Source organism: Meles meles, chromosome 4 (assembly GCF_922984935.1).
Source record: "Meles meles chromosome 4, mMelMel3.1 paternal haplotype, whole genome shotgun sequence".
NCBI lineage: Eukaryota > Metazoa > Chordata > Mammalia > Carnivora > Mustelidae > Meles > Meles meles.
The window spans coordinates 5,549,781-5,564,755 of record NC_060069.1 but is presented as its reverse complement, the minus strand read 5'-3'; the positions used below and the strand labels follow the sequence as shown (position 1 = coordinate 5,564,755).

Below are 14,975 nucleotides of genomic sequence, written 5' to 3'. Positions count from 1 at the left end.
TCAGGGACCCTCTGTCTACTGTGGCACGAATGGTAAAAGCCACAAGGGCCCATTGTTTGGCTGTGTCACCTTTTCACCACCCCTTGACTTACACCGTATTTGTGTTTTATTTGCAGCTCTGTGGCTGTCCTCTCTATTGGAAAGCCCCCATGTTTCGGGCTGCCGGGGGAGAGAGGACAGGATTTGTATCAGCACAGTCATTCATTGCCATGTGGAGAAAGTAAGTATATGAGCAGTCACTACGGGGCTAGGCAAAGAATTGTCTGGTTTTCACAATGTGCTTTATTAAGGTCACTTATTTTACTCATTTATTAATTTTCCTTATCCTTTATTTGAACAAGTAAAATTCAGGGATTCGCAACTATTTATAACCACACAAATTTTTTCTGTGGTCTTTATCTTAGAAGTCTAATCAGTAAAAGAGATCTTCAAAGATACCTTTCTAGTAACTCTGAAAGTTTCTTAGTTTTGCTTGTTAAATCTGGGTCTTAGGATTTGGCTTGGTAACAGTGACATAAAAGTAAAGATTCTCCTTTAAGGGGAACAGACCACCTGTGTCATGTGAGAAATACAGCTTTCATCCTCATGATCCACATTAAAATATATCTAGTTGATTTATCAAAAGTAACTAAATTCTAGTAGATTTTAATCATCACTCTTTGAAACTCCAGTTAAGAAACAAATATATACATCCTGACAAGATTCTCCCCCTTTTTAAAATTCCAGTATAATTACCTACAATGTTATATTAGTTTCATGTGTGCAATATAGTGATTCAACAATTCCATACATTATTCAGTGCTTATCATATGTATACTCCCTTTTTTTTTTTTAAGATTTTTATTTATTTATTCGAGAGAGTGAGAGAGAGCATGAGCAGGGGACGTGGGGGCAAGGGGCAAAGGGAGAGGGAAAAACAGACTTCCAGCTGAGCAGGGAACTGACTTGGAGCGCCATCCTAGGATCGTGGGATTATGAACTGAGCTGAATGTAGACACTTTACCACTTAAACAACTAAGCCACCTGGGCACCCCCATAAGTATACTCTTAATCCCCTTTACCTACTTTATCTCTGATGAGTTTTTTGAACTACTTCTTTTCTTTTTTCTCCCTTTCTTCTTTATAAGTGATTTCTTGATATATTTAACGTTGTAAGAGAATGTCACAGCTTCTACCTCTTTCAACTGACCAGCCTTTTTTACGTGTGTTCTCCTCACTTTTTGGGGGCTAACTACCCTCCCTGGTAAACTGTTGGGAAATGCTCTTCACCTGTTATCATTGTCATCATCATTATTATTTAAAATCAACATGTAATAGGAGGATTCAGCATACTTGCTACCTCAAAGCCCTTAGTAGTGGGATACCTGGGTGGCTCAGTCAGTTAAGCGTTTGTCTTCGGCTCAGGTCATGATCCCATGGTCTGGGATTGAGTCCTGCATTGGGCTCCCTGCTCAGCGGGGAGTCTGCTTCTCCTGCCTGCAGCTCCCCGCTACTTATGCTCATTCACTCTCTCACTCTGGCTAATAAATAAATAAAATCTTTAAAAATAAATAAATAGGGGCGCCTGGGTGGCTCAGTGGGTTAAAGCCTCTGCCTTCAGCCCAGGTCATGATCCCAGGATCTTGGGATCGAACCTCACGTTGGGCTCTCTGCTCAGCCCGGAGCCTGCTTCCTCCTCTCTCTCTCTCTCTCTGCCTGCCTCTCTGCCTGCTTGGGATCTCTGTCTGTCAAATAAATAAGTAAAATCTTTAAAAAAATAAATAAATAAATAAATAAAAATAAATAAAAATAAATAAATAAAAGCTTTTAGTAGTATAATGCTTAAGAACATAGTTGGTGATTAATAAATTTATTCTTATTTTTTAAAATCTATCAGCAAATTGAGTTCACCGAATTCTTCTCGCATTATATTAGAACTACAGTGATTAGAGTATATAGAACTTTTACCAGTTCATGAACTTATTTTAAGGAAATGCACCAAAGCTAAAAGTTAAAATGCTTCACGTTTTCCAGGTAAATTTTAGTGATTTTGTTACAAGGACTAGTTCTTAGTTGTCTGAATACCAAGAACGGAAAGGAGCCTAGGAGAATTGTTCCTCTTGCACCATCTAGATGATACCTCAAAGTCAGTGCTGTGATCACCATTCCACCTCTCCTATAGCAAGTAGAAAACTGCTGGTAAAATCTAAGAAATGCCTTTTTTAAAATGTGTGTGAATAAGTAGTCATAAAAGTAAGGGAATTCTTTAGAGGCTAGAAATAATGTAAACACTAAAATAGGAATGAACCAGCAGAAGAACTGGCATTTGCCTTAGGGTATTTATCACTGGTATTTCTGACAGCCTAGAACCTACAGGAAGAAAATAGAGCCTAGGGCCTGAACAGAAAAGAAGTCAGTTTGGATTCCCTCTCCTTTTCCCACCCGTAAAGTCAAGACTTCAGCTGGGTGGTCCAATTATCTATTATTATTACTGTTATTTTAAATTAGCATGGAACAGTAGCAGAATTCAAGAACTTGAAATGTATACATGTTCTAACTTTTATTCCACTAGCTTCTTTAACCCCAGTAAGTGCCAGGCCATGAAAAGGCCTTAGCTGGAGTATGAACCAGGGGAAGAAACAATAGAGATACAGAACAGCTCTTGTCAGAGGTGTCTTTAGCCATTGAGATCAGAATTGTTGGTCATCTAACAGGCTTGAAAGCAGCAAGTGGGTGAAGTGAGTTAGAATTCTCAACAATTGTTTAAGAGAAAACTTTAACAAGCTGGGAGATTGAAAAAAAGAAAGTAGTCTGTTCTGTAAGGGATTAAACCCAGAAAGAAGACTGCAACTACTTCTATTTTAAGTTATTTTGAATATTCTAGGACCCCACATTTGTGAGCCTGAGGCTGGCTATAGCAAAGGAAAACTGTTAATCAACTTGATGTACCTGCAGCTAAACGGCATAATACTAGAATAACAGCCTGGGGAGGGGGAGTGTCTTTAGTCCGTAAGTCACTGACTTAGGGTGGACCCTCGCTTTGCTGGGCAGAGTAGCAGCCGCCGCCACAACAGCTGCTGTGTTCTTTTATTGAGATGGATCGTCTTAATTTTCTCTCTCGGGAAAAGACATTTCTGCGAAAGGGGAAAGAGAGACATGAAACACAAGTCTTCATTTTAGGTAACTACAGGAAACTGCTTATGAAGTCATATAGCATGGGCAACTGTCCCTGTCTTTTCTCATTTGAAAAAAATTTCTATGAATAGTTAAAGTGTGTATGTCTCTGTACTGAAGCTTTAGCTTATGGCCCCATACTAAAATGGTCGGAGCGCCCTCTCGTGGGAGCTCCTTTCTATGCTCTTAAGATGTCTTTTTTAGTTTCGTTCAGTTTTTATTTCAGTTCCAGTTAGTTAACATACACTGTAATATTAGTTTCAGGTATACAATATAATGATTCAACACTTCCATATGACAGCCTGTGCTCATCACAATAAGTACACTCCTTAATCCCCATCACCCATTTCACCCATCCTCCACCCACTCCCACCCCCCCACCCCCGGTAACCATCAGTTTGTTCTCTATAGTTAAGAGTCTGTTTCTTGGTTTTTAAAATGCCTTTCAAAAGCAAGGGTGCTTTATGGGGTGCCTGGGTGGCTCAATTGGTTAAGTGTCTGCCGTCCGCTTAGGTCATGATCTCAGGGTCCTGGGATCAAGTCCCACATTGGGCTCCCTATTCAGCAGGGAGTCTGCTCTTCCCTCTCCCTGTGTCTGCCGCTCCCCCTGCTTGTACTCTCTCTCTCTCTCTCTCTCTCTCTCTCTGTGTCAAATAAGCAAATGAAATCTTCAAAAAATAATAAATTAAAAAATAAAAGTAAGGGTGCTTTAAAGTAGACCCTAGTATGGCTATTTGGGGAGACTAAACAACTCATAGCATGATGGTTTGAGTTATCATACTGACCTTGAAGAAAATAGTGTTTGTTTTTGCAATTTTTAAATAAATTTAAACCTTTGCATAAAATAACTTGGGCACAAGTATAGTACATTAAACTTTCAAATACAAAAAATAACTGGCAGATAAACACAGAATTAATCATATTGGTATATACATACACAAGCTGACTTGCTCCAATAATAGGCTCTATATAATCTTGAAAAGTAAAGTCAAAGGTAAAAGTCACCAAATAACAAGAAATCATTTCTCTGCTATCCCAGTGCTCATGGGGTGGAGGCTCCCTAGCCCTCTCTCTAATCGTTTGAAGACAACCCTCTTAGGCTCTTGTTCCCCTGCCCCTGCTCTCCCTCATTCCCCTGCCCCATTGCCTGTTTCCTGTCTATATTCTGACATCTATTTTCTTGCAGTCTGGACATTTGGGGGGGCGGGTAAGACATTGGTCCACAGCCTTTTTGAGTTCCTAGATTACCAGCTTTGTGGCAGAACTCCTCTCAAACGGTATTATTTTCTAGCTTCTTTATGCTTTATTTTCTCTTATATTTTAATAGCATTTCATTTGTCTATTGACAAAACAATATTTTGTTTTAAGAGCTCTGGAAGATAACAGTTTAGAATAGCTATGTTTACCTTCTTCAGCTTTCACAACTTTTATTTTTCTCCTTTTCTCTTCCATATAGAGTTCACCAGCCACTGTCATTGGCTGAAAATTGTAATTCACCTTTTCTTTCTTTCTTATGCTTCTAATAGGAAAGAGCTATTCTTGATTTGCCTTTTTCTTCTGAGTATCTCTCATCTGTGCCATCCTTTCTTTGTAAAAGTGCTCCTTTCCAAAAATCTCCCCCACTGTTTTATTCTGATCATTTTCCAGCACTTATTACATACTAATCTTTTTTTGAAATGTATATGTATTTAATTCTAGGGGCCTTGAGTATATTAAAGAATGGTAAGGAGAATTAATACACAAATTATACTGTAGCTTTAATAATCACAAATGAAGTCAGTTTAGTATGTATCTGTTAAATCACAAACATTTTTTGAGAATCCTCTGTATGAAAGTCACTGTGCTGGGTGCTAAGGAAGAAAAGACCTATTTATAACTGTGTCTGCCCTTTAGGTGCCAGAAAAATAAAAGAAAACTAACAGTACAGTGGTATATATAATACACATAGATTAAACAGTACAAAGATCAGTAAAGAATTTAGTTCTGAGAGAAGGCTTTTTGAAGAGGTGGGTTTATTAGGGAGACGGGTGGTGTTCTAAGAGAGCAGAACCACATGAGAAATGGCAGAGAGGCAAGAATGTACATGACATACTTAGAGAAGAGTAGATCAGGCCAGCTGCCTGGAGTGGAAGTCTCCTTTAGCAAAATAGAAGATAGGTAGGTAGGCAGGCTCCCACCTAATTACAGAAGGCCTCAAATGCTCAACTTGGGCATGTAAGCTTACTCATGTAAGTGGTAGAGAGCTAGTGAACATTTTTGAAAAGGGAAATTGTATAATCAAAAGACGTTTTGTAACGAATTGCCTACGTTTTAAGGTTGGATGAACACTGAACTCTCTTTTGACCCTTTTCCCTTCTGTCAGTGTCAGCATGAAGTAGAAAGATCCCGGACTTGAAGGTACACTCAAAATAGAAAAGAGCGAATGGTTCAATAAAACATTTTGAGGAAATATTCCTAAGGACTTGTATATTCCAATCTTGGATTCCAAGCACTTAGAGCTCCAAGCTAGAAACCTGGGAGTCATCATGGACTTTTCCCTTCCTTTTACTCCTCCACACCCATCAATTACCATGTCCTTTCCATTTCAACCAGATTTGCCCCCTTTCTCTTCATCTCCCCCTGCCACTATCTGTGCTCAGGTTGGTTGGAGTCTTGCTTGATATTTCTGAAAAGCACATCTGGTCTTGTCACTGTCCAAGTTAAAATTTTTCTGTGGAGTAGGCTAAAGTCCAGGCTCCCTGACCTAACATAAAAGGACCTCCGGTATCCAATCCTACATGCTCACGTCCCCTTCTCTTACCATCCCCGCATTTGTAAGTACCAAAATATTCCATGCACTCTCACACCAAGGATTTGTCCATGCAACCCTCTTGGCCCACAGCACCCGTCTTTCCTGCTTCCCCTTTTTGGGAATCTCACTGACCTCCTGTGGCCTTCAGTGACACCCATGCTTATTATTTCGGTCATGGCTGTCACACAGTAGTATCATCTTTTTTTTTTAAGATTTTATTTATTTATTTGACAGAGAGATCACAAGTAGGCAGAGAGGCAGGAGGAAGCAGGCTCCCTGCGGAGCAGAGAGCCCAATGCGGGGCTTGATCCCAGGACCCTGAGATCATGACCTGAGCCGAAGGCAGTGGCTCCATCCACGGAGCCACCCAGGCGCCCCAACACAGTAGTATCATCTTGTTAGCGTAGCACTCTCGCTAGACTGTACGCTCCAGACAAAGTATGCGCACACAACTAGCATTCAGTACATGAGTAAAGAAGAAAATCCAGAAAATGTGGAGACTAATGGGATGTGGAGAAAAAAGGGAAGAGAAATACGTTTAAAATGACTCAAAATTTCAAACCCAAATAACTCAGAATGATACCACCTTTAACAAAAATCCATGTTCATGAAAAAGACTGACTTTGAAAGGAAGATTTTAAATTTGGTTTCGACCATAAGAGACTCGGAATCTCACAAAACAAACTGACGTTTGCTGGCGGGGGGTGGGAGGTAGGAAGAGGGTGGGTTATGGACATTGGGGAGGGTATGTGCTATGGTGAGTGCTGTGAAGTGTGTAAACCTGGCGATTCATAGACCTGTACCCCTGGGGCTAACAATACATTATATGTTTATTAAAAAATTCAAAAAATTTTTGGTTTCGATATTTTGACTTTGCTACACTTGATGTTAGCCAAAAGGCCGAGAAGCAATTGCTATTTTGACTTTATCAGAGTATAGTTACTAAGTGGAAATGTCCAGTAATTAGCTGGACATGAGGAATTCTTAAGCTAAAAGACTTAAAAGGGCATTCATTCCTTTTTTTCAGCCTGGTCCTTCAAAATCTAATTTCAAAAGCCCCCTATCTGGTTGGCCCTGAATATGGCTGCCAACCTGGGCAAACAGACATTTTTGCTTTATGTGGTTCATAGTACTCCAGCTGATGGATTCTCTCCTGGCTAGCTGGTGGATAGCTCTGGAGTTCTGGGTCTAGATGTCCTGTGCCAAACCTGAGTAGGCATTCTCCCTCAAGTGTATTTTTACCTGAGTTCAGTTAACTCTGTGGTATCTGCCCCAGAAGCATTTTACAAAAATAATAAGCCATTTTGTTGAGTTTTTACGGAGGTGTCCCTTTGACAAAATCAAGAGCACGGAAAAATTCCCTTTCTAAAAAATCATTGAAAAGAGAAAACCTGATTCTGGATCTAAATGGCCTTCAGTTGAGGCTAAAATTATCAACTGTTGATATTGTATACGTTTTCACAGTAGCCGCCTTCCTAAGCGATTGTCTCTTTTATAGGTTGCTGAATGACCATCATGATGATGCCTCCAAGTTTATCTGTCTTCTAGCAAAGCCCAGCTCCAACTCTCTAGAACAGGAGGATTTTATCCCTTTACTTCAGGTAATTTTCATTTCCTTCTAAAAATGGGTTTTATTTTTAGAGTTTCAGAGGTTTTTAAAATTTTTTCCACTGTAAAATACGTCAATCAAGATATACAGATTTCTGTATAGATAAATCAGATAGATAAATCAGATTTCTAGCATAGTCATTTTCAAGGTCGGCTTTAGGAACAAAATCATTTTGTTTAATGAAAATTAATACAGAAATCATAGTTTTAAACTGATAAAACAGGGCGAGTCCCGCTGAAGCAGAAGGGGGGCACTACTTAGCCTCCCCCTTACCCAGCCACTGCAAACACGGAAACACCTTCTGAAACCAGAAGTTTGGTCTGCCTGGCCCAGATGACCTATCTCCATCAGAAGGAGTATTTATTTCTAGGCCTTCCAATAAGAATCAGTTACATGCCAGTACTGGATCTGTTTTTGCTGTAGCATTCTTCATAGCCTACTATGTTACTTGTTAATATTCTTAATTTCATGTCTAAATATTTGGTTTTCCTAAGAAGCTCACAAATTCCTTGAAGCTAAGGTTTGCCTTTCATGTCTGGTGAATGCTCATCATTGTTTTAGCTATTCTAGTAGATCCTTGTTGACTTATTAGTGAGGACGCCTAAAGAGAGACAGAAAAATACATTGACAATAGTTTTTTGGTTTGGGTTTTGTTTTAGTTGTATTCAATGCTACCATCATTTTTTTCGTAATTTTCTTGTTGAAATATAACATGCACACAAAAACACAAATCATAAGTGTACCCAGCAATCAGTGAGTTTTCACAATGTGAACACATCTGTGTAACTAGCACCCAGATGAAGAAACAAATCTTACCAGTACCCCCAAAGCTCTTCATGTTCCCTCCCAGTCACTGCCACCCAATGGTTACCACTATTCTGTGTCTAATACAATATGACATAGATTTTTTTTTTATTTTATTTTATTTTATTTTTTTAAGATTTTATTTATTTATTTGACAGAGAGAGAGGTCACAAGTAGGCAGAGAGGCAGGCAGAGAGAGAGGAGGAAGCAGGCTCCCCGCGGAGCAGAGAGCCCGATGTGGGGCTCGATCCCAGGACCCTGAGATCATGACCTGAGCCGAAGGCAGCGGCTTAATCCACTGAGCCACCCAGGCGCCCCCATAGATTTTTTTTTTTAAAGATTTTATTTATTTATTTGACAGAGAGAGAGATCACAACTAGGCAGAGAAGCAGGCAGAGAGAGAGAGGAGGAAGCAGGCTCCCTGCTAAGCAGAGAGCCCGATGTGGGGCTCGATCCCAGGACCCTGAGATCATGACCTGAGCTGAAGGCAGAAGCTTAACCCACTGAGCCACCCAGGCGCCCCTGACATAGATTTTTAATTGTAATAACAAATTTCCATGTTTATTATTTATTTTACATTCATAGTCTTCCAGCTTGTCTTAACTTGCATGATGGCCCTGATTATCTTAGATTCATACGCTACATGTTATTGTTCCCTTTAAAAAGTACTCAGGAGAATGAGGACACTTAGTTAAGTCTTTTACATTTAATTAGGATCATTATACATAATAATACCCAACATTATCTGTTGCTACTTATGTTTTGTCAAATCACAAATATTCAGTATTTGAGCTCTTTCTAAAACACTAGGTTTTTGTTGTTGTAAGCTGCGTGATTTTTAATTTTTTTTCACTTTAATTCCAGTTAAATTCCATAATACAGTGTTATAATAGTTTCAGGTGTACAATATAGTGATTCAGCAATTGTATACTCAGTGCCCATCACAGTAAGTGTAAACTTAAGTCTCTCTATCTGTTTCACCTCTCCCCGACCTACCTCCCCTCTGGCAAACACCAGTTTATTCTCTGTAGTTGTCTCTTTTATTTGTCTCTTTTTTTTCTTTGTTCATTTGTTTTGTTTCTTAAATTCCACATATGAGGGGCACCTGGGTGGGAAAGTTGGTTAAGTGTCCAACTCTTAGTTTCTGCTTGGGTCATGATCTTGGGTTTTGGGATCGGGCCCTGACTTGGGCTCCACAATCAACACAGAATCTGTTTGGGAATCTCACTCTCCCTCTGCATCGCCCACCCCATTGGTCTAGTACGTGCGTGCTCGCTCTCTCTCTCTCTCTCTCTCTCTCTTAAAATAAATAAATAAATCTTTTTTTTAAATTCCACGTGAGTGAAATCATGTTATTTGTCTTTCTATGACTGACTTATTTCACTTAGCAGTATACCCTCTAGTCTTTCCATGTAGTTCCAATGGGAGGATTCATTCTTTTTATGGCTGAATAATATTCCATTGTTTATATATACCATCTCCTTTTTAATCCATTCATCTATTTATGGACACTGGAGCTGCTTCCATAATTTGGCTATTGTAAGTCATGCTGCATATACCTTTTTGAATTAGTGTTTTTGTTTTCTCTGGGTAAATAACGAGCAGTTATAATATATGGGATTACTGGATCCTATGATAGTTCTGTTTTTAACTTTTGGAGGAACCTCCATGCTGTTTCCCAGAGCGGCTGCACCAGTTTGCATTCCTGACAGTGCATGAAGGTCCCCTTTTCTCTGCATCCTCACCAACATTTGTTATTGCTTATCTTCTTTATTTTAGCCATTCTGACAGGTGTGAGACCATATCTCACTTAGGTTTTACTAGCATTTCCCTGATGATTAATGATGTTGAGCATCTTTTCATGTGTCTCTTGGCCATCTGTATGTCTCTTTGGAGAAATGTCTGTTTGAAAACATTAGATTTTAATAACAGTTCTCTATCCACCCTTTACCTTTACCCCTCAATCCATTCTGGCCCTGCTCTGACTCCTACAAACTGCATCTTTTGGGTCATCCCTGGCTAGCTTCTGGCTGGGTCTGGCCAGTGGATTGTACTGCCTGAAGTGGGCATTTTTTCCCTAGTCCACTTCAGCACAGCAACTATATCTGTATACTACAGCTTCTGAGGGATGACCTCGTCTCCATAGTCTGAGTGCCTACCTCACTCCCATAATGCTATTCCCTGACTTGTCCCTCTGTCTCTAGAGATCGTAAGGGTATCCTTCTGTTGCTTGTTCTTGGTGCCTCACTATTCCCTTGTGTTTTCCCTTCACCTGCCCATGACATAGTCCCTTCAGGAAAGGTTCATATGGGTAAATTATTTTTCCTTTGGGGACCCTACTCCTGACTGCCTGAGTTTTATTAGAAGCTTTAATAAAATCACGGACAGGAATATAAATTAAATCCATATCAAAAGAATTACAAACAATACCAAAACTATAATTATGAGTTAGTAAACATTTATACTTCCTTTATGTAAGAGGAATTTTATTTTTCTTAAACAAGTAGATTCATGGAGTTGTCAAGTAAAAGCTGACAGACTGAATAGATATATTCTCCTCCTATTCTGTACCAAACTCCTCTAAAGTGAAAATATAGAAATTTAAAGGGAATTAACACATGAATGGAATGGTTGAGAAGAATGGAAAAAAATAATGTCAAGCGATTTCCAATTTCTTAAAGCTAGAAAGTAGAAACAGGCTAAGGAAACCACAGCCCAGAATGAGGGGCTCTATATGGACTACAGTAGAGAAATGAGATACTCTTCTCTATTCTCTTAGCAGGATCCCAGAGCAGCTGCAAAGTCAGGGTTGGCAGTTCTAATGGGAAGTATTAGAAATGAGGATTCTTTGAAGTTTGGTATATAAAACAATGGAAACAGTTGACTTCCTACTGAGTTCCCAAAAGTAAAGTGCATACTGGCATTTACTCACAAGCCTAAACAAAGTAACAAACAATAAAGCATGCTAAGACAAATTCCAGTAGAGAAATATCCTAGATAGTACCTGACTAGTAGTCCTCAGAACTATCAGAAAAAAGGAAAGTTTGCAAAATTGGTATAGCCAAAAAGAACCTAAGGAGATATAACAGCTAAATGGAACGTGAGGTCCTGGGTAGGATCCTGGAACAGAAAAAAGATATTGGGCAAAAACTAAGTTAATAAAGTATGGTCTGTCATAATAGTAATAATAATGTGTCAATATTTATTTATTAACTATAACAGATGCTAATGTAATGTAGGGTATTAGGAGCTCTATACGGTCTTGCCAATTTTTCTTTAAAAATTGTTCTAAAAAATTAAGTCTTTGTAAATAATAATTACTATATTCGGATAGATTATATAAAATAAGAACATATGAAAACAGAAAGCTAATACCAGGAAGAACTGTTAGAATTGTAAAATGTAGGGTCCTGGGTGGCTCAGTCGGTTCAGCGTCCTACTCTTGATCTCCAGGGTTGTGAGTTTAAGCACCACAGTGAGCTCCACACCTAATATGGAGCCTACTTTAAAAAACTTTTTTTAAATGTAAGTACCAAAATCTGAAATTTCATCATAAGTCCTGGAAACTAAAGTTTAGGATATCTCACAGGAAGGGAGAGAAAGCCAAAGAGAGGGAGAAGGAGGGAAGGAGGAGACAGAGAGAACTAATTCAAGAATTTCAACAACTGACGAGTCTAGAGAAGAAAGGAGGGAGAGAAGGAAATCATCACAGAAATAATACAGAATGGGGAGAATTCAAGAGACTGGGAGGATAAGATGGGTACAAAGAACTAGAACCTGGTAGGATTCTTTGGGATCCCTGTTTCCTTCCTTGGGAACATGCCTGTGTAACCAGCATATAGTCAAAAATATAATTTGAGGGGTGCCTGGGTGGCTCAGTCGGTTAAGGATCTACCTTTAGCTCAGGTCATGACCTTGGGGTCCTTGGATCAAGCCCTACATCAGGCTCCCTGCTCATACACTCACTCTCTCTCCCAAATAAATAAATAAAATCTTTAAAAAAAAAAAAATAGAATTTGACACTGCCACACCAGACTCTCCTGCTCCCTCCAGTCCTGCCCACAGAATTAAAGAAATAATATAGAATACAGGTCTTTGGATTGAAAAAAGCCAAGTACAATGAGTAAAAGAAAGAAACATACATAAACATGTCATCAAAAAATTTTAGAAAAATGTTGATGAAAACAAGATACTAAAAGCTTCCAGAGAGGAAAAACCAGGTCCCTTTAATAAGAACAAAAATTGGGGTGGTATTAGATTCTCATTAGTAACTCTAGGAGTTACGGATTTGAAATCAGATTTCTAGTATTCTGCCAAGCTATCAGTCGATATGAGATTAGACTAAAGGCATTTAAAGGCTCAGAAAGTTTATCTCCCTATTTTCTAAAGGATTACTTGAATAGATACTGTATCAAATTAAGTAAACCGAGGGGCACCTTGATGGCACAGTAGGCTAATGCCTGACTCTTGGTTTAGGCTCATGTCATGATCTCAGGGTTATGGGATTGAGCCCCAAATCAGACTCAATGCTCAGCATGGAGTCTGCTTGGGATTCTTTCTCCTGTCTTCCTCTGCCCCTTCCCCACACATGCATGCACGTGTGCCTGCTCTCTCCATCTCTCCTTCTTGCTCTCTAAAATAAATAAATATTCCCCCAAAATTAAGTAAATGAAGAAAGGGGAATACATAAAATCCATTGAACAGGGGATTCAGTCCAGAGAATCAGTGAAGGGAAGACCTCAAATGGCAACAGAAGAGCAGCCAGTCCGGAATAGAAAAGGCAGTGGGTTTCTCTGGGAACAAGTTCTCCATAAAGGGGAACAGGGAGGGATGAAACTATTCCATGCAGTACTATCATATTTGGAAACAGACAAACTGGAAGGTATGCTTGTAGCAACAACATTCTCTATATAAACAAGTTTTAAAAAAGCAATTCAAAACTCCAAGAAAATTGAAAAAAATAAACCTGTAAATCAGTCACGATGTAGGGGCACCTGGGTGGCTCAATGGATTAAAGCCTCTGCCTTCGGCTCAGGTCAGGATCCCAGGGTCCTGGGATGGAGCCCTACATGGGGCTCTCTGCTCAGCAGGGAGCCTGCTTCCTCCTTTCTCTCTGCCTGCCTCTCTGCCTACTTGCAATCTCTGTTTGTCAAATAAATAAATAAAATCTTTAAAAAAAAAATGTCATGATCTAAGCTTGAAGCAAACTGAAATATGGCATGATTACCATTGATGGAGAGAAAGAAAAAAAGTCCAGTTAACTTCATTTCCCCCTTGAATGCCCAAGGGACATGACGTTGGACCAATAAGAAAGTAGGAACTTTCTCCGGGAATGGAAGCACTGGTAGGATCCATTCTTCTTGCCCTCCTGCCTAGCTGGCCCAGTGTAGTAGGTGCCAGTCCTGACACTCTCCATCATCCTTGCTAGCACCACTCACCCCATTCCAGTGTTGCCTTGCAAACCTGCCCCAGGAGGGCCCCTCCAAAATGGTTCCCACTGTGCCACACCCAGTAGGCACCCTAGGCTAGGCCTACTGCCCACCTCCAAAGTAGTTTCTACTACACCACACCTAATGGGTAGCCTTAAACCTGGACACGTACTCTCCAAAAACGACTCCTATATAGGGGCCCACAGCAGTGGTGACCCAGCCACAAAAGGAGGGAACGTAAGTCCCCCCTGGAGAGCCTGGTTCTGTGATTAGGGGAGATTTCACTTCTGGGCCCCACAGGATGCTTTCTACATAAGGCCACTCCTTCGTGACCAGATGTGGCTGATTTACCTAAAACATAGAAACAAATAGAGTCAGACAAAATGAGGAGATAAGAATGAAAGAACAAGACAGAAAACAACCTCAGAAAAAGAACCAGAACAATCTAATAGGGAGTTCAAAATAATGGTCATAAAAATGCTTACTGAACTATAGAGAAGAATGAATGAACACAGTGAAACCTTCCTTCAACAGGAGATAGAAAATGTTAAAAAGACCCAATCAGCTGAAGAACAATAAATGAAAAACAGACGAGAGGGAATCAGCAGCCTTAGAGGAAGCAGAAGAATAGATGGATCATCTGCAAAACAGGGTAGTGGAAATCATTCAAGCTAAACAGCAGAATGAAAAATGTAAATGAGCATAGCTTAAGGGACCTCTTAGATAACATCAGGCATACCAGCATTTGCATTAGAGGGGTCCTAGAAGGATAAGAAGGAGAAAGTAGCAGAAAACATAGTTGAAGAAATAATAACTGAATGCTGCTTTAACCTGGGCGAGAAAACAGACATCTGGATCCAGAAACCACAGAGATGAGGTCCACACAAGTCACATAATAATTAAAATGTCAAAAATTAGAGATAAAGAGAATCTTAAAAGCAGCAAAGGAAAAGCTGCTAGTTACCTACAAAGGAACACCCATAACACTATGAGCTGATTTTTCTGCAAGAATTTTGCAGGCCAGAAGTGAGTGACACGGTATATTTTAAGTGCTACAAGAAAAGAAAAGAAAAAAAAAAGAACACAACCAAGAGTACTTTACCTAGCAAGGATATTTCAGAATTGAAGGAGAGATAAAGTTTCCCAGACAAGTAAAAGTTAAAGAAGTTTATCACTATTAAACCAGCCT

General features: G+C 39.6%; 1 protein-coding gene across 4 annotated transcripts in view; it reads left to right on the top strand.

Annotated features, from left to right (window-relative positions):
- PPP2R3A (protein phosphatase 2 regulatory subunit B''alpha) overlaps window positions 1-14,975 on the top strand; it is a 199,151-nt gene that overhangs the window by 92,440 nt on the left and 91,736 nt on the right. For all 4 annotated transcript variants that reach the window (XM_046001661.1, XM_046001660.1, XM_046001663.1 and 1 more), the window contains 2 exons: window positions 117-220; window positions 7,443-7,545. In XM_046001661.1, coding sequence (XP_045857617.1) covers window positions 117-220; window positions 7,443-7,545 — 207 coding nt within the window. The remainder of the gene's footprint in view (window positions 1-116; window positions 221-7,442; window positions 7,546-14,975) is intronic.